Source organism: Heteronotia binoei, chromosome 10 (genome assembly GCF_032191835.1).
Source record: "Heteronotia binoei isolate CCM8104 ecotype False Entrance Well chromosome 10, APGP_CSIRO_Hbin_v1, whole genome shotgun sequence".
Taxonomy (NCBI): domain Eukaryota; kingdom Metazoa; phylum Chordata; class Lepidosauria; order Squamata; family Gekkonidae; genus Heteronotia; species Heteronotia binoei.
The window spans coordinates 3633434-3657824 of NC_083232.1; the positions used below are offsets into that span (position 1 = coordinate 3633434).

The window sequence follows — 24391 nt, forward strand, 5'->3', positions numbered from 1 at the left end:
TGGCTGACCCAAGGCCATTCCAGCAGCTGCAAGTGGAGGAGCGAGGAATCAAAACCAGTTCTCCCAGATAAGAGTCCGCACACTTAACCACTACACCAAACTGGCTCTCTATTAGAGCTATGGCTGACCCAAGGCCATTCCAGCAGGTGCAAGTGGAGGAGTGGGGAATCAAACCCGGTTCTCCCAGATAAGAGTCCGCACACTTAACCACTACACCAAACTGGCTCTCTATTAGAGCTCTGGCTGAAACTAAACAAATCCTTGATTCCCTCCAGGAAAGGAAGGAGGAGAAGGAGAAGAAGAGGAGGAGGAGGAGGAGGAAGAGACGAAGGCAGATTTATACCCTGCCCTTCTTTCTGAATCAGAGACTCAGAGCGGCTAACTCTTTTATCTCCCTCCCCCACAATAGACATCCTGTGATGTAGATGAAGATATTGGATTTATATCCCACCCACCACTCTGAAGAGTCTCAGAGCAGCTCACAATCTCCTTTATCTTCTTCCCCCACAACAGACACCCTGTGAGGTGGGTGGGGCTGAGAGAACTCTCACAGCAGCTGCCCTTTCAAGGACAACTCCTACAAGAGCTATGGCTGACCCAAAGCCATTTCAGCAGCTGCAAGTGGAGGAGTGGGGAATCAAACCCGGTTCTCCCAGATAAGAGTCCACACACTTAGCCACTACACCCAACTGGCTCTTTATTAGAGCTATGGCTGACCCAAGGCCATTCCAGCTGCTGCAACAGGAGGCGTGGGGAATCAAACCCGGTTCTCCCAGATAAGAGTCCACACTGTTAACCACCACACCAATCTGGCTCATGGAGTCTGCAGGTGAAACTTAATGATGGGAAAATGTTATTCTCATGTTATTTAAAATGCTACAGAGCAGCTTCAGGGCTAACAGTTTGAACAAACACGTGTTAGGCATTTTTTAAGGGGGAAGGAAGGGAGCGATTTGGGGTTGGTTATTTTATTTTACTTTTAATTGGGGGAAAATTCAAATAATCATCGTAAGCTGCTTTGAACAATGAGGAAAGGCAGGGTAAAAATGTCTTAAAATAATGAATAAGCCACATGTAAACCGAGTGGGAAAGAGAGGGCATATCTAAAGTGAGCTATGTGAAGGTCAAAAGTAGAAAATGTGCATTTCTCCTAGAGAAGGACACACTTCCGAGAGTCTTGGTCAGTCGGAACTGCCTTACGCATGCATGCATATTTTTAAAACATTAATTCTGACTTACGCCTTGGGGTGAAGATTCTTTTGTTGTGTTTGGCGTTTCCCCAGTGACTATCGTTTGATCCTCCTTTCCCATTTATGCCTTTGTGTTTTGTTCAGCTGTTCTCATTGTTTTACATATGTGCATTTTAAAATCTCTTTTGAAGTTTTGGCCGTTCACTGCCACGGGAAGACTTAACTGGGTGGAAAAGCAGCAAAAAGCTGCCGTTTAGGCGGCGAGCGTATTTTAGCTCGCCCGCGGAGCCAGCTGGACCCTGAACCGTTCCAGATGGCTCTACGGGATCCCTGGCCCTCTGGCAATTCCCTCGATGACCTGGTGGAAGCCTGGAATGATAGGCTCTCCAGGGCCATCGACGAGATTGCACCTAGGCGCCCTCTGGTCAGGAGTTGCGGCAATTAAAGCGTGGACTCAGACGACTAGAGAGGCAATGGCGGTGCACTCGAGACGAAGCGACTAGAGCATCTTATAGAGAAGGTATGAAGTCCTATGAGATGGCAGTCAAAGCCGCAAAGAAAACATACTTTGCGGCTAGGATTGCGTCTGCAACTTCGCGCCCGGCACAATTGTTTAACACAATTCGGACCTTGATAACGCTGCCACAGGGCAGCCCAAATGCTAGTCAATTGGAAATCGGCTGTGAGGCTTTTGCAAAAATTTTTGCAGATAAAATCGCGTCGCTCCGTCGCGACACCCCCGCCATATTGGAGACAGTATGCGAACCCGAGGCTCCTTGCCTGTCTTCAGACTGTATTCTGGATGGTTTCGGCACTCTCAGCCTGGAGGAAGTTGACAGGATCCTCCTATCTGCACGCCCTACAACTTGCAATTCGGACCCGTGCCCCTCCTGGCTTATTAAATCCTGCCAGAGGGAGCTTAGGTATCCTATACGGGATATCATAAATAGATCCCTAATGGAAGGGCAATTCCCAACACCTCTTAAGGAGGCAGAGGTCCACCCCCTCTTAAAAAAAAACAACACTGGACCCGGCCGAATTGGCACACTATCGGCCGGTCTCGAATTTACCCTTTTTGGGTAAACTCATTGAGAGGGCAGTGGCGTTGCAACTACAGAGCTTCCTGGAGGATGCTTCCGTTCTTGACTCCCATCAGTCGGGCTTTCACCCGGGTCATAGGACGGAGACAGTGCTGGTTGCCCTAGTGGATGATCTCCAGCGGCATCTGCACCGAGTCGGCTCGGCGGTACTGATGTTGTTAGACCGATCGGCAGCGTTCGATATGGTTGACCATCAGGTGCTGACTTGCCGTCTTGCCGACGTGGGGATTCAGGGGTTGGCTTTACAATGGCTTACCTCTTTCCTCAAGGGTCGGGGACAAAGAGTGGCGATTGGGGGTGAACTGTCCCGGAGGTACCCGCTGGATTGCGGGGTCCCTCAGGGAGCAGTTCTCTCCCCGATGTTGTTTAACATCTACATGCGCCCTCTTGCCCAGATTGCCCGGAGGTATGGGCTGGGTTGCCACCAGTATGCTGATGACACCCAGCTCTATCTACTTATGGACGGCTGGCCTGCCTGTGTCCCAGAAAACCTGGACCTGGCATTGCAGGCCGTATCTAGATGGCTCAGGCTGAGCGGGCTTAAGCTAAATCCGTCGAAGACAGAGGTCCTTTGTCTGGGTCGCCATGGTCCGGGGAGAGAAATTCTCTTACCGGCCCTCGATGGTGTGCCTCTGTCAGCGGCGCACAGGGTTAGGAGCCTGGGGGTGCTATTGGAGCCTACTCTAACTATGGAGGCCCAGATAGCGGCCACTGCCAAGTCCGCATTTTTTCATCTTAGGCGGGCAAGGCAGTGGGCTCCTTACCTGGAGGACGACGACCTGGCAACAGTGATCCATGCAACGGTCACCTCGAGGTTGGACTACTGCAATGCCCTCTACATGGGGCTGCCCCTGTGCTGAACCCGGAAGTTGCAGCTAGTGCAGAATGCTGCTGCCCGGCTGTTGTTAGGGCTCCCTAGACGGGAGCACATTCAGCCGGGACGTCGGGGACTGCACTGGCTGCAGATAACATACCGAGTTCGGTACAAGGTGCTGGTTATGACCTTTAAAGCCCTTTATGGCCTGGGACCTGCCTACCTTAGGGACCGTCTCTCCCCACATGTTCCCCAGCGAGTGCTAAGATCGGGGTCTCAAAACCTTCTTACAATCCCTGGGCCAAAGGAGGCCCGTCTGAAAGTGACCAGAGACAGGCCTTCTCGATTGCAGCTCCCTGTTGGTGGAATCAGCTCCCGGAGGAGGTGAGGGCCCTGAGGAACCTTGAACAGTTCCGCAGGGCCTGCAAAACAGCCCTCTTCCTGTTGGCATATAATTAAGTGTTATCGGAATGCCTGAATATTTAAAACTTGAACATCAGATTATTCAATACTGGAATATTGAAGATTGATTTAAGGAAGGTAGCATAGTACATACTGAAATGAGTTTACGTGTTTTTATGTATTTTATATGTATTTTATGTATTTTACTGTATAATTGTAATTATTAATGTATTATTAATGTATTTTAAATTGATTTTGTTAGCTTTTTGTGTTGTGAGCCGCCCTGAGCCCACCTCGGTGGGGTAGGGTGGGATATAAATCGAATAAAATAAAAAAAAAAAAATGATATGGAAGCTTGCAGAGTGCCCTTGGGCTGGTCATACACTCTTGGGTTGGCCTGCCCCGCAAGGCTGTTGTGGGACTAAAACAGAGAAGAACAACGTAAGCTATTTGGGTTCCCCATTAGCGAAAGGAAAGAAAAGGAAAGGTCCCCTGTGCAAGCACCAGTCGTTTCAAACTCTTGGGTGATGTTGCTTTCACAACATTTTCATGGCAGACTTTTTACGTGGTGGTTTGCCATTGCCTTCCCCAGTCTTTTTACACTTTCCCCCCAGCAAGCTGGGGACTCATTTGACCGACCTTGGAAGGATGGAAGGCTGAGTCAACCTCAAGCCGGCTACCTGAACCAGCTTCTGCCGGGATCGAACTCAAGTTGTGAGCAGAGCTTAGGCCTGCAGTACTGCAGCTTTAACACTCTGTGCCACGGGGCTCTTATTAGGGTGAAAGCAAGGTTTAAATAAAGTAAATAAATGGTATGAAGAAAGTTATACAAAGCTGTTCCAAAGGAGAACGTGACAATTGCTTGCAGCAACTTTCATTTGATACTTATGGGGGGAGTAAAAGAAGACATTGGATTTATATCCCACCCTCCACTCCGAAGAGTCTCAGAGCGGCTCACAATCTCCTTTACCTTTCTCCCCCACAACAGACACCCTGTGAGGTAGATGAAGATAGTGGATTTATATCCCGCCCTCCACACCGAAGAGGCTGACCCAAGGCCATCCCAGCAGGCGCAAGGGGAGGAGTGGGGAATCAAACCTGGTTCTCCCAGATAAGAGTCCGCACACTTAACCACTACACCCAACTGGTTCTCTATTAGAGCTATGGCTGACCCAAGGCCATTCCAGCAGCTGCAAGTGGAGGAGTGGGGAATCAAACCAGGTTCTCCCAGATAAGAGTCCGCACACTTAGCCACTACACCAAACTGGCTCTCTATTAGAGTTATGGCTGACCCAAGGCCATCCCAGGACTCTGCCACAACGGCCACCCTGTGAGGTAGATGAAGATATTGGATTTATATCCCGCCCTCCACACCGAAGAGTCTCAGAGAGGCACACAATCTCCTTTACCTTCCCCCCCACACACACACAACAGACACTCTGTGAGGTGGATGGGGCTGAGAGAACTCTCACAGCAGCTGCCCTTTCAAGAACAACCTCTGCCAGAGCTATGGCTGACCAAAGGCCATTCCAGCAGGTGCAAGTGGAAGAGTGGGGAAACAAACCTGGTTCTCCCAGATAAGAGTCCATTCACTTAACCACTACACCCAACTGGCTCTCTATTAGAGCTATGGCTGACCCAAGGCCATTCCAGCAGGTGCAAGTCGAGGAGTGGGGAATCAAACCCAGTTCTCCCAGATAAGAGTCCATTCACTTAACCACTACACCCAACTGGCTCTCTATTAGAGCTATGGCTGACCCCAGGCCATTCCAGCAGGTGCAAGTGAAAAGTGGGGAATCAAACCTGATTCTCTCAGATAAGAGCCCATGCACTTAACCCCTACACCCAACTGGCTCTCTATTAGAGCTATGGCTGACCCAAGGCCATTCCAGCAAGTGCAAGTGGAGGAGTGGGGTATCAAACCCTGTCCTCCCAGATAAGAGTCCACACACTTAACCACTACACCAAACTGGCTCTCTATTAGAGCTATGGATGACCCAAGGCCATTCCAGCTGCTGCAAGTGGAGGAGTGGGGAATCAAACCTGGTTCTCCCAGATAAGAGTCAATGCACTTAACCACTACACCAAACTGGCTCTCTATTAGAGCTATGGCTGACCCAAGGCCATTCCAGCAGATGCAAGTGGAGGAAAGGGGAATCAAACCCGGTTCTCCCAGATAAGAGTCCACCCACTTAACCACTACACCCAACTGGCTCTCCACGCACTTAACCACTACAACAAACTGGAGGAGGAGGTTGGGTTTATATCCTGCCCTTCACTTGGAGTCTCAGAGAGGCTTACAGCCTCCTTTCCCTTTGCCTCCCCACCATTGACACCTGTGAGACAGGTAGGGCTGAGAGAGCTCTGTGAGAACGGGGACCGACCCAAAGTCACTTCAGCAGTTGCATGTGAAGGAGTGGGGAATCAAACCCAGTTCTCTCGGATTAGCGCAGAGGTGGCCAAAGCAGATTAACGTAGCAGCTACGTAGAATAAACGTCAGATGTTTGAGAGCTGCAAGACATGAACATCAGATGTCTAAGGGAAGGAAGGCAAACAGATGTCAGAAGGAGGAGGGAAAGAAAGCGGCTTTAATTTTAAATGCATTTCTCCAAGCCACCAGCTAGCTTGGCTTGGAGAAGGGATTGAAAGAGACAAACGCCTTCCCCAAGCTGGCCAGTGGGGTGGTGGCGGCTTCGAGAGCCACACAATACACATGAAAGAGCCACAGGGAGCTCCCGAGCCACAGTTTGGCCACCCCTGGATAAGAGTCTGCGCACTTAACCACTGCACCAAACTGGCTCTGGAAAACACAGAACATCAGTGCAGTCATTCCAGAGGGGCAATCATGTGATCCCGACCCATGTGACCCAATCTTGATAGTTCTTGTGAAGCTAAGCAGTGCTGGGTATGGCCAGTACTTGGAAAGAGGATATCGAGGAAGTCCCAGGTCACTACTGAATCAAAGAATCCTAGAGTTGGAAGGGACCTCCAGGGTCATCTAGTCCAACTCTCTGCACAATGCAGGAAACTCACAAACACCTCCCCCTAAATTCACAGGATCCTCATTGCTGTCAGGTTGCCATCTAGCCTCTGTTGAAAAACCTAGAATCCTAGAGTTAGAAGGGTCCTCCAGGGTCATCTAGCCTCTGTTGAAAAACCTAGAATCCTAGAGTTAGAAGGGTCCTCCAGGGTCATCTAGTCCAACCCCCTGCACAACACAGGGAACTCACAAACACTTCCCCCTAAATTCACAGGATCTTCATTGCTGTCAGATGGCCATCTAGCCTCTGTTGAAAAACCTCCAGGGAAGGAGAACCCACCACCTCCTGAAGAATCATAGAATCCTAGAGCAGGAAGGGACCTCCAGGGTCATCTAGTCCAACCCCCTGCACAATGCAGGAAACTCACAAATACCTCCCCCTAAATTCACAGGATCTTCATTGCTGTCAGATGGTCCTCTAGCCTCTGTTGAAAAACCTCCAGGGAAGGAGAGCCCACCACCTCCCGAGGAGGAAGCCTGTTCCACTGAGGAACCGCTCTAAACTCACAAACACCTCCCCCTAAATTCACAGGATCCACATTGCTGTCAGATGGCCATCTAGCCTCTGCTTAAAAACCTCCAAGGAACGAGAGCTCACCACCTCCCAAGGAGGAAGTCTGTTCAATTGAGGAATCGCTCTAAGTGTCAGGAAGTTCTTCCTAATGTTGAGCCAGAAACTCTTCTGATTCAATTTCAACCCGTTGGTTCTGGTCCTACCTTCTGGGGCCACAGAAAACCACTCCACACCATACTCTATAGGACAGCCCTTCAAGGACTTGAAGATGGTGATCCTATCACCTCTCATTCGCCTCCGCTCCAGGCTAAACATCCCCAGCTCCTTCACCTTTTCCTCATAGGACTTGATCTCCAGACCCCTCACCATCTTCGTCGCCCTCCTTTGGACCCGTTCCAGCTTGTCTAGATCCTTCTTAAAATCTGGTGCCCAAAACTGAACACAATATTCCAGGTGAGGTCTTACCAGAGCAAAGCGACAACATCACTTCACGTAATATGGACACCAGACTTCTGTTGATACAGCCCAAAATTGCATTTGCCCTTTTTGCCACCATAGCACACTGTTGACTCGTGTTCAGCCTAAGGTCCACTAAGACCCCTAGATTCTTTTCGCGCATACTACTGCTAAGATAGCACTTTGCACATTGCTATGATACTCTTCTATGGGAACACTAAATGGGTATCTCATGGCACCTCAAAGATGACCAAATTTTGATTCCGACAAAATCTTTTAGGGAGCTCATTTTGCTAGACTCGTGGCGGGTTCACTATGGAGGTGTCTGCATAGGAAATTATGGGGAAAGGGGCGGGGGGAGCCTGTTGAAGAGCAGAGTCAAAGGGCCACGAAATGCAGGAAGTCCAGGGGGGAGATATACTTTGTACAGTTAGAATGTTATCACAAAAAGTACAGAGTCCATTCCCAATAGCAGTCGTAGGAGATAACACACCTTCTCTAGTTTTGCTAAGGCAGCTAACACCTTTCAAGAGCAAGTCAGCTAGCTTTTCTCAGCCGCTCCAAGTGTTAACTAGTTTGGCAAAACGAAATAAGTTGCTTTATCACCAATTAGTGCTCTTCATCCACCAATGAATCTGAAATTTACATAACTGCATCTCAGCTAACGCTTCTTGCATTTCGTGGCCCTTTGACTGTCTGTTTAAATAAGCTTTTCTCTCAAACGTTAGCAAAAGGACTGCCTTTTAAAAACATTTTCGGAGGAGAGGGTATTTCTTAAATTATGTGTGTGAATGTCTGCACCCAGAAGTCATGGCACTTGGAGACGGAGAAAACCGTCGGACAATTGGCGTCGGACAAAGCACTCGGCCTCAGTTTCCCAACTATAAGCCAGTATTAATATATAAGCATATGTGCTAATATAAGAACATAAGAACATAAGAGAAGCCATGTTGGGTCAGGCCAACGGCCCATCAAGTCCAACACTCTGTGTCACATAAGAACATAAGAGAAGCCATGTTGGATCAGGCCAGTGGCCCATCCAGTCCAACACTCTGGGTCACATAAGAACATAAGAGAAGCCATGTTGGATCAGGCCAACGGCCCATCAAGTCCAACCCTCTGTGTCACACAGTGGCAAAAAATGTTATATACACACATACACTGTGGCTAATAGCCACTTACGGACCTCTGCTCCATATTTTTATCTAAACCCCTCTTGAAGGTGGCTATGCTTGTGGCCACCAGCACCTCCTGTGGCAGTGAATTCCACATGTTAATCACCCTTTGGGTGAAGAAGAATATGTGCACAACAAAATCTACTCACACAAGATTATGATGAACACACGATTGCTGTACTCCTAGGTGGATTTACTTGACCACGCTGGCTTCAGCAGGGCTTTTGGAGGGCTGTAAGAACAACTCCAGATGCTTTTACTCAGCAGTTAGTCCACTCCCACTGAATTCAGCTGTGCTTAAAGCTGCCGTCTGAATGCGACTACAGAAAGAGATGAGAAAGAGTTACAACAGGGGAAAGGAGCTGATCGCCTAACTAATGCTGAAAATGAAGACCAGGTTTCTGTTGGCTATTCCTAGAAAGAGAATCGAGCAAGCACAGATTCGAACTTCTTACCTATATCGCCCAAGGAAATATGATTTAATTTTTTTTTAAAATGTCGTTTCAGCCAGTAGCCATGCTGGTCTGATGTAGAACAGCTCGGTTCGAGTCCAGACCAACCTGAGAGACCAACAGGATTTTTAAATTATTATTATGAGCTCTCGTGAGTTGTCCGACAAAGGGAACTTTGACTCTCAAAAGCTCACACCCTCCAAAATCTCGCTGGTCTTAAAGGTGCTTCTGGATTCAACTCTAGTTGTAAAGAAAAAAAAATATGTTTGCTGTTCTTCTAGAGGAAGAAATAAACGGGGGCCCAAGCAATCTACTTCTGAGTGCCAGAAAACTAAGTTGTAATAACACACGCACAAACAAATTTTTGTCTTTATGGAGAAGAACATCAGAAGAGCCCTGCTGGATCAGACCAGTGAGGGTATCTAGCCCAGCCTCCTGTCTCACACAGTGGCCAGCCAGTTCCTCCTGAGGTCCAAAAACAGGGCATGGAGGCCAAGGCCTTAACTAGAGAACATCAGAAGAGCCCTGCTGGATCAGACCAGTGAAGGTCCATCCAGTCTAGCCTCCTGTCTCACACAGGGGCCAATCAGTTCCTCTGGAGGATCAACAACACGACAGAGAGAGAGAGGCCTTCCCCTGAGAAGAACATCAGAAGAACCCTGCTGGATCAGACCAGTGAGGGTCCATCTAGTCCAGCATCATGTCTCACATCGTGGCCAATCAGTTCCTCCTGAGGTCCAACAACAGGGCATGGAGGCCAAGGCCTTAACTTGAGAACATCAGAAGAACCCTGCTGGATCAGACCAGTGAGGGTCCATCCAGTCCAGCCTCCTGTCTCACACAGTGGCCAACCAGTTCCTCTGGAGGGCCAACAACAGGGCAGAGAGGCCGAGGCCTTCATAAGAATATCAGAAGAGCTCTGCTGGGTCAGACCAGTGAGGGTCCATCTAGTCGAGCATCCTGTCTCACACGGGCCAGCCAGTTCCTCTGGAGGACCAACAACAGGGCACAGAGGCCAAGGCCTATCCCCCAGTATCAGAAGAGCCCTGCTGGGTCAGACCAGGGAGGGTGCATCTAGCGGTCCATCCCCAAGGCACAGAGACCGAGGTCAAAGGTTTCAGAGGCCTGTCTGCCTCTGGCCTTGGAGGCTCCCTCCAAGCAACCATGGTTAACCATGGACCTCTCCTCCTCCATGGCAAGTTTGGTGTAGGAAAGTGCGTGGAATCTTATCTGGGAGAACCGGGTTTGATTCCCCACTCCTCCACTTGCACCTGCTAGAATGGCCTTGCGTCACCCAGAGCTCTAATAGAGAGCCAGTTTGGTGTAGTGGTGAAGTGTACAGACTCTTATCTGGGAGAACCGGGTTTGATTCCCCACTCTTCCACTTGCACCTGCTGGCATGGCCTTGGGTCAACCATAGCTCTGGCCGAGGTTGTCCTTGAAAGGGCAGCTCCTGTGAGAGCCCTCTCAGCCGCACCAACCTCACAGGGTGTCTGTTGTGGGGGTGGGGTGGAAAGGAGATTGTGACCGCTCTGAGACTCTGCGATTCAGAGTATAGGGCGGGATATACAGTATGTCACAGAAGTGAGTACACCCTCTCACATTTTGTCAATATTTAAGTATATCTTTTCATGTGACAACACTGAAAAAATGACACCTGGCTGCAGTGTGAAGTAGTGAGTCTACAGCTGGTATAACAGTGTAAATGTGCTGTCCCCTCAAAATTACGCAACGCGCAGCCATTAATGTCTAAACTGCTGGCAACAAAAGTGAGTACACCCCTAAAGGATAATGTCCAAATGGGGCCGAAAGTGTCAATATCTTGTGTGGCCACCATTATTTTCCAGCACTGCTTTAACCCTCTTGGGCACAGAGTTCACCAGAGCTTCACAGGTTGCCACTGGAGTCCTCTTCCATTCCTCCATGACGACGTCACGTAGCTGGTGGATGTTAGAGACCTTGCGCACCTCCACCTTGCGTTTCAGGATGCCCCACAGATGCTCAATAGGGTTGAGGTCTGGAGACATGCTTGGCCAGTCCATCACCTTTACCCTCAGCTTCTTTAGCAAGGCAGTGGTCATTTTGAAGGTGTGTTTGGGATCGTAATGATGTTGGAATAATGCCCCGCGGCCCAGTCTCTGAAGGGAGAGGATCATGCTCTGCTTCAGTATGTCACAGTACATGTTGGCATTCATGGTTCCCTCAATGAACTGTAGCTCCCCAGTGCCGGCAGCACTCATGCAGCCCCAGACCACGACATTCCCACCACCATGCTTGACTGTAGGCAAGACACACTTGTTTTTGTACTCCTCACCTGGTTGCCGCCACACACGCTTGACACCATCTGAACCAAATAAGTTTATCTTGGTCTCATCGGACCACGGGACGTGGTTCCAGAAATCCATGTCCTTAGTCTGCTTGCCTGCAGCAAACCGTTTGCGGGCTCTCTTGTGCATCATCTTTAGAAGAGGCTTCCTTCTGGGACGACATGAGGGAACCACGAATGCCAACATGTCCTGTGACATACTGAAGCAAAGCATGATCCCCTCCCTTCAGAGACTGGGCCACACGATAATGACCCCAAACACACCTCCAAAACGACCACTGCCTTGCTAAAAAAGAAGCTATTGGATTTATATCCCGCCCTCCACTCCGAAGAGTCTCAGAGCGGCTCACAATCTCCTTTCCCTTCCCACCCCCACAACAGACACCCTGTGAGGTGGATGAAGATATTGGATTTATATCCCGCCCTCCACTCCGAAGAGTCTCAGAGCGGCTCACAATCTCCTTTCCCTTCCTCCCCCACAACAGACACCCTGTGAGGTAGATGAAGATATTGGATTTATATCCCGCCCTCCACTCCGAAGAGTCTCAGAGCGGCTCACAATCTCCTTTCCCTTCCTCCCCCACAACAGACACCCTGTGAGGTGGATGAAGATATTGGATTTATATCCCGCCCTCCACTCCGAAGAGTCTCAGAGCAGCTCACAATCTCCTTTACCTTCCTCCCCCACAACAGACACCCTGTGAGGTAGATGAAGATATTGGATTTATATCCCACCCTCCACTCCAAAGAGTCTCAGAACGGCTCACAATCTCCTTTACCTTCCTCCCGCCCACAACAGACCCCCTGTGAGGTAGATGAAGATATTGGATTTATATCCCGCCCTCCACTCCGAAGAGTCTCAGAGGGGCTCACAATCTCCTTTCCCTTCCTCCCCCACAACAGACACCCTGTGAGGTAGATGAAGATATTGGATTTATATCCTGCCCTCCATTCCAAAGAGTCTCAGAGCAGCTCACAATCTCCTTTCCCTTCCTCCCCCACAACAGACCCCCTGTGAGATGGGTGGGGCTGAGAGGGCTCTCACAGCAGCTGCCCTGTCAAGGACAACCTCTGCCAGAGCTATGGCTGACCCAAGGCCATTCCAGCAGGTGCAAGTGGAGGAGTGGGGAATCAAACCCGGTTCTCCCAGATAGAGTCCGCACACTTAACCACTACACCAAACTGGCTCTCCACACCAAACTGGCTGAGGGTAAAGGTGATGGACTGGCCAAGCATGTCTCCAGACCTCAACCCTATTGAGCATCAGTGGGGCATCCTGAAACACAAGGTGGAGGTGCGCAAGGTCTTTAACATCCACCAGCTACGTGACGTCGTCATGGAGGAGTGGAAGAGGACGCCAGTGGCAACCTGTGAAGCTCTGGTGAACTCTATGCCCAAGAGGGTAAAGCCAGTGCTGGATAATAATGGTGGCCACACAAAATATTGACACTTTGGGCCCCATTTGGGCATTATCCCTTAGGGGTGTACTCACTTTCGTTGCCAGCAGTTTAGACATTAACGGCTGCGTGTTGAGTAACTTTGAGGGGGCAGCACATTTACACTGTTATACCAGCTGCAGACTCTCTACTTCACACCGCAGCCAGGTGTCATTTCTTCAGCGTTGTCCCATGAAAAGGTATACTTAAATATACTCACTTCTGCGACATACTGTAAATCCAATATCTTCTTCTTCCATGACTCTGCCTCACCCCATCTGAAAGCCAAGGGGGGTGGTCAGTAAAGGGGGTGGGGGGGAGGCTTGAGATCCCCCGACCTCCGATCTGCAAGACGCGACGCCTGCAAAATGCAAGCGCGGAGGGGGCAAGAAAAGAAAGTACACCGCCGCCCTCGCCTCTCTGCAGCCCGGACCCCTTTGCGCTGCGTCCTGCCGGGCGTCGGAAGTCGACGAGTTGCCGTTTCCGTTTGTTCCGTTTTAGAACCTCCGGAGGAGGAGGAGGAGGAGGAAGGAGGCGGCGGCAGAGGCTCCTCCTCGGGGGGCAGCCAGCGCCGCGGATCGGGACGCAGCTCTCCCCCAGCAGCCCCCGGGGAAGGCGGGTGAGTTGCCCCCGAGGCGCAGGAGGAAGAGGAGGATCGGGGCCTTTTGCAAAGCCGGCCGAAGAGGAGGAGCAGAAGCCGCCTTCGCCGTCCACCCCCATCCCCCTCCGCGGCCCGGGGGAAAAACTTGAGGATTTCCCGCATTTCTGGCTTTGCTGCCGAAGACCGGCTCCGGCTCTGGCTTTGCCGGGTCGCCTTTTTTTTTTTTTTTGCGCGTGGATTATCTCGCTTGCAAAAGAGCGTGGGTGCCTCCCCCCACCCCCGTTTTTTGGGGTGGAGCTTGGGGAGGTTTGGGGGCTTTTTTTTTTTTTTTGCATATCTCCATCTACACCCCCTCTCCTTTTTTTTTTGCTTGGAGCTGCCCCACCAGGAAAGGAGCCCCGGTGGGGAGTCAAGGGGGGGGGGAGCAGGAAGCCCCCCTGGCCCTTTTGCCTTTTCTTTTTCTTTTTGCCAGCTGCCCCATGGCCTGAGCAGGGCTGCGGGCGCCGCTCTCTCTGCTGCTGCTGCAGAACTTTTGTTTTTTGCTGGGGGGGGGGGGAATTAGCGTTGTTTTGCAATTGTTATTGTTTTGCAATTATTATTATTTTGCAATTGTTATTGTTTTGCAATTATTATTTTGCAATTGTTATTATTTTGCAATTATTATTATTTTGCAATTTTGGGGGACGGTCTCCCGAGGAGCATGTGAAGACGGACCCCTTGGCAAAAGGCGGGGGGGGGAAGGCGAAGAGGAAGCGCCGCGGTGCATCGACCCCCTTTCTTCTCCCCATTGCAAGGAGCCAGGTCAAGGGGGAGGGGGGGTGGCTGGCTGGCCGGCCGGCCCGTCGCGTTTGGCCGGCTGGGCTTCGCCAAGCCCCCGCCCGGTTCCTTCTTCTCTGCGGGCAGGAGACCGGGGGAAGTGAGCTTCGCCGCCGTTGCTACTCCTGCTGAGGAAGCGAGAGGCCGAAGATGGGGGATTTCTACGACCCGGAGCATCCGACGCTCGAGTAAGTATTGCAAGCTCGCACCACCCTACACTTGGGGAGGTCGGGGAAGGGTGCACTTTAGGGGGAGGGGGTGCGGCGGAGCCTTGCAAGCGTTTGCACCTGAGTCTTGGGGTGGGGAGGCAGGCATTGCACAGCCCGCCACGCGTGGAGGGCTGGGTGCAAACGTGCATGGCTTGGCTGCCCCCCTGCTCTCTCCAAAGGCCCCCTAAATTTGCATTTTGGGGGAGAGAGGAGCGTTGTTTTAACCAAGCCCTCGTCTGTTGGGGAGGGGGGGGGTGGAGGCATTGCACAGCCCGCCACGCGTGGAAGGCTGGGTGCAAACGTGCATGGCTTGGCTGCCCCCCCCCGCCCTCTCCAAGGCCCCCTAAGTTTGCATTTTGGGGGGAGAGGAGCGTTGTTTTAACCGAGCCCTCGTCTGTTGGGGGGGGTGGAGGCATTGCACAGCCCGCCACGCGTGGAAGGCTGGGTGCAAACGTGCATAGCTTGGCTGCCCCCCCCGCCCTCTCCAAGGCCCCCTAAGTTTGCATTTTGGGGGGAGAGGAGCGTTGTTTTAACCGAGCCCTACGTCTGGCGGTGGGGGGGGGGGGCAGGCATTGCACAGCCCGCCATGGGTGCAAATGTGCATAGCTTGGTTGCCCCCACCCGCTCCAGTGGCCCCCTTAGAATCCCCCCAGTTTGCATTTTTTTTGGGGGGGGGGGAGAGGACCGTCCCCAGGGCCCTCTTTGAACCAAGCCCTCGTCTGAAGGGGAGGTGGGGGGGCTCTCCAGTTTTCTCCTTGGGACTCCTGCCCAAAGAGAGCCCCGCCCCCATTGCACTCAGGGCCCCTTTCCCTAGAGAAAGCGCAGGGCCTGCTGCGGGGTGTCCCCGTTTCCGTGTAGAAAGCGCAGGGCCTGCTGCGGGGTGTCCCCCTCCCCAATCTTTTGGGGGCGACCCCCCAAAGATTCCGCCATGGCCGAAGCGGCGGAGGGGGCAGCGGGTCGCCTCGCTGGAAGCTGGGAGGCCGCCCCACCCCAGAGGGCCTCCGCCATGGGGGCTGCCCGGGCCGCCTCGGCTTCTCCCCCCTTCCCCCGCGGGGGTTTTCGTCACGGGGGGGCCCTCGGGAGGCGGCAGCCGCTTCCCCCCGGCCTCGGGCCTCACGGGGGAGGGAAGCCAGAGCTAGGCCGCGCATCCCCGCTCTCGAGTGAGAGCCGTGGCCGGGCCGCGGGAGCCGGAGGCGGGGAGGGTGGGCGGGGAGGAAGGAAGCTGAGGCGCGCGAGACGGGAAGGCCGTTGCTTTCCGTTGGGTGGAGGGGGGGGGGAGGGAGGCCGAGGCCCTCCCGCCAAAGGACCGTTTTCGGAGGCTGAGGACGGCCTCCTCAGTGAGGGGTCGTGGCAGCCATTTCTCAAGGCCCCTTGCAGACCCTGGGCTAATATGGGGGGGGGGGAGATAAAGGCCCAGTTGTATTGCTAACCAGTATTGCCACTGGGGACACACATCGGCTTATTTTGTACCCCAGTAAGCCCCCCTTTTTAGACTTGTTCTGCAAGTTGCAGGGGGAACCCAATTTAGAGTTATTTCTGCCCCACTTCATACAACAACAACAACAATTTTTATTTATATCATAGGCTTCGCAACAACCCCGCGAGGTAGGTCAGGGCTGAGAGCGGGTGACTGGCCCCGGCAAGCTTGCGCGGCGCAAGTCGGGATTCGAACCTGGGTCTCTCGGATCCCAGTTGGGTGCCCTGGCTCCTACGCCGAGCTTAAGCCCCTCGATAGCGAGGGGGAGATGCTACGTAGGTTTGCCTTGCAGGGTACAAGATGCCTGAAACAACCGGGGAGGCGATGCAACCCCCCCAGAGATGGTAGTTGACTTGCGGGGCTTGCACACTATAATTTAGAGTTATTTCTGCCCCACTTCGTCGGCTTCACAACAGCCCTGCGAGGTAGGTTAGGGCTGAGAGCGGGTGACTGGCCCCGGCAAGCTTGCGTGGCGCAAGTCGGGATTCGAACCTGGGTCTCTCGGATCCCAGTTGGGTGCCCTGGCTCCTACGCCGAGCTTAAGCCCCTCGATAGCGAGGGGGAGATGCTACGTAGGTTTGCCTTGCAGGGTACAAGATGCCTGAAACAACCGGGGAGGCGATGCAAATCCCCCAGAGATGGTAGTTGACTTGCGGGGCTTGCACACTATAATTTAGAGTTATTTCTGCCCCACTTCATTGGCTTCACAACAACCCTGCGAGGTAGGTTAGGGCTGAGAGCGTGTGACTGGCCCCGGCAAGCTTGTGTGGCGCAAGTCGGGATTCGAACCTGGGTCTCTCGGATCCCAGTTGGGTGCCCTGGCTTCTACGCCGAGCTTAAGCCCCTCGATAGCGAGGGGGAGATGCTACGGAGGCTTGCCTTGCAGGGTACAAGATGCCTGAAACAACCGGGGGAGGCGATGCAAACCCCCCAGAGATGGTAGTTGACTTGCGAGGCTTGCACGCTATAAAAGACGCCATGGTCTTGAACAGGGGTGGCCGAACTTGCTTACTGTTAAGAGTGACGTAGAATAAATGTCAGATGTTTGAGAGCTGCAAGATGGGAGGAAGGAGGGAGGGAAGGAAGGAAGGAAGGAAAGAAAGAAAATAGAAGGGGAGGGAGAGATGAAAAGAAAGCAACTTTCAATGCATTCTCCAAGCCTTTGGCTGGCTTGGCTTGGAGAAGTGATTTAAAGAGACAAATGCCTTCTCCAAGCTGACCGGTGGGGTGGTGGGGGCTTTCGAGAGAGCCATATAATTTGTGTGAAAGAGCCACATGTGGCTCCAGAGCTGCAGTTTGACACACACACACCCCCCCGGGTCTTGAAGGTGGTGTAAGAGATTGGTGCCTTCTGACACTGTTCAAGCTGGTCGTACTCTAGATGCCCCCATCAAGAAGGGTATTTCTGCTGCACTGTGTACCAGGGCTCTTGTAATTGTCTGCCCCAGTGACAAATGATTAAAACAGCACCATATTGAACATGGTGTGGATTTTACTTCCGCCCTTGTTTCCAGAAATCCGGGGGGCAGACTAAGGTGGATTTGCAGAGTGTGTGTCTCCTTTGCAGAGCCCGTTTCCTCAGAGCCGAACTACATGTTACACTTCCTAATGAGTGAAGTCCGAGTTCCTCAAGAGTTTCTTTCCTCACGGGAATCTCTCTCCCCCCCAAGGCGTGGGCAGGTTCCTGGAGAGGTGGCATAAAAATGTCCTAAATGAATAAAATAATACAGAGCAGAGGTGCAGATTTGTTTTCCCAGTTGTTTTCTTGGTTTATCGGGAATGCCATTGTGTCTTATGCCTTTCTTGAAAGGGTACCTATGGGTGAGGTGAGGTTGCAAACGCTCTGCTAATTCCCCCCCCCGCCAGAGGGCCACAAGACTAAAAACCCACCCTGTGATTCCTTAATTCAAAAAGTGGGGAGAAATCATCAGTTGATAAAGAAAATATTCCCCATTCTAAGTTTTAAAAATTCAATGGATGAGGCTAGATGAAGCAGGTTTGTAAAATTTCTGCCTCAGCTGGTCACCTATGGCAGGTTGCAATCGCCACCAGGTGACCAGGCTCACGTTTTCCTTCACAGCTCTCCTAATTCCTTCTCGGTGTGGGTCCTTGAAGGGGAGGGGGGAAAGGGCAGTTACTATGGTTATTCGGTCAGTATTACATGTGTTTCCATCTAGGTACTCTGGGTTAAGCACGGTGAAATAATTGCAACCCATGGGTTCAAATCAATAGTGCAAATGTAAAAATCCCCATATTGTTTGTTTGCATGCATTGGTCAAAAGAGAGCAGCTCCTTGTGTACCGCACTTTAGCTCCTTTGTTGGGAAATAAAGCTGTTGGTTGAAGGAGACAGCTAATCCTGGCGATGTGACCTTGAGACGCTGCCCCCTGCCAGCGCACTCCATCTTGAGCGTTCTGAGAGGATTTTACAAAACTTGCTTGAGCTTCTAGCCTTTGAATAACATTTGGAGGGTAGAATCTATCATTTTAAGAGCGTTTCCCCCTGCATAGAGAGCCACGTCCGCTGTGTTAACATCTAGCATTTGGGGTTTCTGCCCCTTTTCCGGCCACTGGTTGTTTCCATGATAATGCACATATGCCCACTCTCATTACTGGTGGCCCATTTAACTGTCTCTGAGAAGGTGCTTCAGTCTTGCTTCCCTTCTCTCAGCTGTGTATCTAACCCGCAACCATTTGTCTTGAATAATATTTTATTTTTGTAGCACGAAGGAGCCCAGTGGACATCATAAACCTAATACGTCCAGCATCCCCGAAATGCAGTCACCTCTGAGGTGGAAAGGGGCAGACAACTGGTGTATCTTTCCCCAGAATGTGGATGGGTCTGAAGAGGTAGAAAGGTAAAATTTTGGACGAGGGCAATAGGGTAAACCTTTGTTTTTGCAAAAACGCTTTACTGTTGTGACCTTTGGAGATAACTATGTCAGATTATCCCTTAGAGTGCAAGAGTTTTATTTTTAAAAAGCGGAACGTGAAAGTTCTTCAGTTTTGGATTCAGCTTCTATTTTTACTGTCGGAGTCATGTTGCGCTTCTCTACTCATGAGAAATACTGGTGGGAGCACTTATTCTTCACAAAGCATTCCATGAATTTGAGTTTGCATTTATTCTCTGGACCACAGCAGTCGCACAAGTTTCCGTTGTAGCGAACTGTTTTCTGGATCACTATAAAAGCTGAGCCTCTCCGTAACCTTAATGGCAACCTAAGGATGCCTTTTTGTTCTGGGGTTTAGTTACTTTTTATTGTAACACTTCACACTATTTGGTTCCTGGTAAGCACACACGATTAGAGATCGTTAGAAGATGCGTGCCATAGTTTTAGATGTGATGCGTAATTCAGAATACTCTGCACTGTGAATGTGACCTCTCGTGGGTGTATTTTGCGCTCGGGTCACGTATGGCAGTGCAGTAACTGCTGCTCTTTGAAAGCAAACCCTGGCTCTCTCTGCCTAAGACAGGGGTGTGGAGCCTTTTTTCTGCCAAGGGCCATATGCATATTTATAACATCATTCATGGGCCATAAAAAATTATCAACTCAGAAAACAGTGCTCCGCCGAGGGAGGATGATTCAGGCCAGCAAAATAATGCAAATAATTGTTTTTCTATTTGAAGTCAGGTGGGGAGAGCCTAATCTGGCACACGCACACACATCCGGGCCGCCGCCCGAGGCAAATGCATAGGTCCAGGGCTTTTTTGTAGAAAAAGTCCAGCAGGAACTCAGTAGCATGTTAGACCACATCCCCTAATATTAGCATATTAGGTCACACCCTCATTAGCATCTTAGGCCACACCCTCTGGGATAATCAAGCGCAAACTGCACGGTGACAGTAACTTTTCCAGGCCCTGCAGCAATTCTGGCTGGCCAGCCAGGCCCCAGGGAGGCTGCCGCACAGTACATCTGGGCCCTGTGATCCCTGCCTGGCCCTGGGGAGGCTGCTGCACAGCACGGCTGGCCCCCACGATCCTCACTGGTCAGCCAGGCCCCAGGGAGGCTGCCACATGGCTCGGTTCGGTCCAGAAATCCCTGAGGGCCACAACAAGTGACCTCAGGGGCCATATACGGCCCTCGGGACGGAGGTTCCCCACCCTTGGCCTAAGCGATGGGAAGTAGGATACTGGGATAGAATGTTTGCTTTAAAAGCCCACTGGAATTCAGTTGTGCCTATATTGAAGCAGCCATCTGAAGCTTATCTTGAACGATATCCTCCTTCCTGTCTCCTTCCCTTGAAATACCACAAAATGTTTGAAATGTGCTTAGAACGGCATTCTGAGAACTAGCTGGAAAGTGCGACTGGTCGTCAGGGGCCGGTTTGATAACAGACTTTCAAGACGGTGGGCTATTTTCTACTTGATGATATAGAAGATGGCTTCCTCCAAATACGGTACCTTAAATAGGGCAGCACCAACGCTTTATCTGCCCTAAAGCTGCAGGTGGCTTTTTTTTACTGAACGTAGGTAGATAATTTCAGAACTAAAGTTCCTTGGAATTGAATGTGTGAGGTGGGCATCTGGAGAGCAATGGGAATAAGTACCGTATTTTTCGGACCATAAGACGCACCCCCCCCCCCAAAAAAGTGGGGGGGAAGTGTGTGCGTCTTATGGAGCGAAGGTACGTACCTTCCGGGGGGGGCGATCCGCTGCCTCTGCCTCCGATCCGGCGCTTCCCCCGCTCCTCCCTGCCTGGCTCCATTTTCTTTTGAGCAAGCGCTGGGATCGCTCCACGTGGCCCCACCGCAAACCCAGCGCTTCGCGAGTGCCGGCTGCGGAGGGGGCAGTGTGCTTCCTCCTTGTCCGTGTGCCTGGCTTCAGCTCTGATGCTTAAAGCAAGCACTGGGATCGCTCTCTCCGCCCCTCCAATCCCAGCGCTTGCTTTAAGCATCAGAGGTGGAGCCAGGCACACAGACAAGGAGGAAGCACGCTGCCCTCTCCACAGCCGGTGCTCGCAAAGCGCTGGGTTTGCGGAGGGGGCGGGTGCTTCCTCCTTGTGTGCCTGGCTTTAGCTGTGATGCTTAAAGCAAGCGCTGGGATTGGAGGGCGGAGGGATCGATCCCAGTGCTTGCTTTAAGCATCAGAGCTGAAGCCAGGCACACAGACAAGGAGGAAGCACGCTGCCCCCTCCGCAGCCGGCGCTTGCGAAGCACTGGGTTTGCGGTGGGGCCACGTGGAGCGATCCCAGCGCTTGCTCAAAAAAGATGGAGCCAGGAAGGGAGGCGCGGGGGAAAGCGCCGGATCGGAGGCAGAGGCAGCGGATCCCCCCCCCCCCCCAGGAAGGTGCGTCCTATCGTCCGGAGCGCCTTATGGTGCGAAAAATACGGTAGTTGGCTGGATTTCTTAACTGGAAGCTGACAAATCAATCGCCTAGTGTCTAGGGCACCTTACTTCCTTAACGTGATTTATTGCCCAGAAGCGAGTTGTAAACTAGAAGGGTGCGATGTAGAAGGTGGTTGTTCAGTCGCCTGGGGTTATGCAGTAATTTGAAAAGTGACAAGGTCAGCTGTGTCCCATGAAGTTCGTTTTTTTTGTTGTTGTTGCATGCAGACAGAAGAAAACTTTTGAGGCCTGACGCTGCGGTTGAAACGGCTGAACTCGGTAGCATTTCCACAGCAAACCAAATTGAGTTTGTTTGCTCTTGGAAAATATCCAGGTGGTTGAATAAACTTCAAACACGCAAACTGAAACGAGCAAAGCATTTTGCTCTGTGCATTTTCTAGCTGTAGTCATCTGAAAATTGAATGCAACTCTAAAGTTGTGAGAGAGAGATCTAGGCATTGGCAGGGGGGCATGGACCCATGAAGTACAACACCTACTTCTCAGACACTCAGCTGTCTTTCTGCCATCTTCCCCCAAGAACTTTACATTTACTCCAGATACGTTGAACTTCGTTCCGTTCTTGCGGTCCTCTAAATGGAGTCATGCCTTTTCTCCACCAATAAGATGCTTTGGAATTGTGAAGATTTACCATACTTTAACACTTTAAAGGCTAATTAAGACATTTGTGGTATGAACTTTCCTAGGCTAGGGCTTACTGATGACATCTGCTTAAGAGTGAAAGGAGGACTTGCCTCGATGAGTCAAGCAGTGCAATAAAAAACTGTTTTGGTGACACAGGTAAACCATGCTGGCCACCTCTTCCAAAGCTCTGAATTAGGGGAGGGCCCAGTTTGAGTTTCCAGTAGCCAGGAATGTCACATTGCACAGTTCTGCTTTACCATCTGCATGGCCCTGTTGGCTGGGGCTGATGGGAGTTGTAGGCAAAAAAGAAAAAATCTGGAGAGCTACCGTTGGGCCACCCCTGCCCTATTGCATGGATCTCTCCCGCTAGGAGAGGAACTGTGGCCTGATGACAAGGTGTTAAGAAGAGTGTCCCTAGTCAGGGCATGGCTGCCGGAGGAAAGCACCTCTGCTCTTTGAGCACCTGCAGAATTCAGCTTTGTGCGTCCCTCATCCTTTCCGTAGTCCCTGAGCCCGTCTCCAAATGCTGTGCTGACCTGTCTTGTTAGCAACCCAAGCGAAATATGCACACTAAGGAAACGCATACACTTTTGTTTGCAATGACTAATCCCAGTCCTGTTTTTTTTTAAAACACCAGGTTTTAGGCGGATGGCCAAAGTTTGCATCAGGTAGTAGCTTGGCTGTGCTATCAGCCAGGAGGAACCTACCTGTAGCAGGTGAATCTGGGGTGCTCTATCGTACCAAGTGCTCTACTCTCAGTGTTTTCCGCCTGGGGATAAACCACCTGCATGACTCCCACTGGTGCGAAATCAGCTGGCGGATGCCAGGAGACCTAGAGGTCGTTTGAACTTCCCAGAAAAAGCATGGGTAGAGCGGACATCTGGCGATTTGTTAACCTTTTAAAAGGAATAGTTGAGTAGAATATAGTTTTTTTTTTTCAAATGCATGCTCATGAGTCTTAGACAATAGGACAGGCACAGCTGCCTACCGAAATGACATCTTAAGGGGAAACCAGAGAATCAATGTTTACTCCATTTAAGAACTGAGTACATGTATTGTACGTATACGACTAGATGAGAACAGTTAAATACAACCGAGCACACTCTGGGATACAACCGAGCACACTCTGGGATTGGATTTAGGCTGCTGAAACTTTACCAAGCCATGTGAAGAAGATATTGGATTTATATCCTGCCCTCCACTCCGAAGAGTCTCGGAGTGGCTCACAATCTCCTTTCCCTTTCTCCCCCACGACAGACACCCTGTGAGGTGGGTGGGGCTGAGAGGGCTCTCACAGCAGCTGCCCTTTCAAGGACAACCTCTGCCAGAGCTATGGCTGACCCAAGGACATGCTAGCCGGTGCAAGTGGAGGAGTGGGGAATCAAACCCGGTTCCTTCCAGATAAGAGTCCTCACACTTAACCACTACACCAAACCGGCTAAATGATGCCCATTGGCTTTGTGGCAGAGGAAGATGGGAATGAGGAGAGCTATAAAACTGGTACGGGAGTGAAACGGCCTGTTGAAACACACAGCGTAGGGCAAAAGCAGGTCTTCAGTCTCACAGCAACATTTCTAGACTCAAGACCAGCATAACCTTAAACGCAAGTAAGGTTTTGGGACAGAAGCTTTTAAGAGGCAAAGCCTCTTTGTCAGACATCTGACGAAGGGATTGTTGACTCTCGGAAGTGTATTGGTGGAACAGGGGGCAGTGATGCTCTGTATTCTTGGTGCTTCGGGGGGGCACAGTGGGAGGGCTAGTGTCCTGGCCCCACTAGTCAGTGGACCTCCTGATGACACTTGGGGTTTTTATGGCCAATCTGTGACACAGAGTGTTGGACTGGATGGGCCATTGGCCTGATCCAACATGGCTTCTCTTATGTTCTTATGTGACACAGAGTGTTGGACTGGATGGGCCACTGGCCTGATCCAACATGGCTTCTCTTACGTTCTTATCTCTGAGGGAAGTGAAGCTATGTGTTCTGGTGCTTGGGAGGGGCAATAGTGTGAGGACTTCTAGTGGCCTGGCCCCACTGATGGACCTCCTGATGGCACCTGGGTTTTTTTGGCCATTGTGTGACACAGAATGTTGGACTGAATGAGCCATTGGCATGATCCAACATGGCTTCTCTTATGTGCTTATGTGACAGAGTGTTGGACTGGATGGGCCATTGGCCTGATCCAACATGGCTTCTCTTATGTTCTTATGTGACACAGAGTGTTGGACTGGATGGGCCATTGGCCTGATCCAACAGGGCTTCTCTTATGTGACACAGAGTGTTGGACTGGATGAGCCATTGGCCTGATCCAGCAGGGCTTCTCTTATGTTCTTATGAGATACAGAGTGTTGGACTGGATGGGCCATTGGCCTGATCCAACAGGGCTTCTCTTATGTGACACAGAGTGTTGGACTGGA

General features: G+C 51.3%; 2 protein-coding genes across 2 annotated transcripts in view; one reads left to right on the top strand and one right to left on the bottom strand.

Moving 5' to 3' along the window:
• Positions 1-13626, bottom strand: part of LOC132578320 (tubulin delta chain-like) — a 35867-nt gene extending 22241 nt beyond the window's left edge. Inside the window, exon 1 of the mRNA XM_060248259.1 lies at positions 13245-13626. Within this exon, the coding sequence (XP_060104242.1) occupies positions 13245-13626 (382 nt within the window). The remainder of the gene's footprint in view (positions 1-13244) is intronic.
• Positions 13627-14473: 847 nt separating this feature from the next.
• The window catches only part of SETD2 (SET domain containing 2, histone lysine methyltransferase), a 138948-nt gene continuing 129030 nt past the window's right edge, over positions 14474-24391 (top strand). Inside the window, 2 exon segments of the mRNA XM_060248264.1 lie at positions 14474-14511; positions 18711-18866. Of these exon segments, the coding sequence (XP_060104247.1) occupies positions 14474-14511; positions 18711-18866 (194 nt within the window).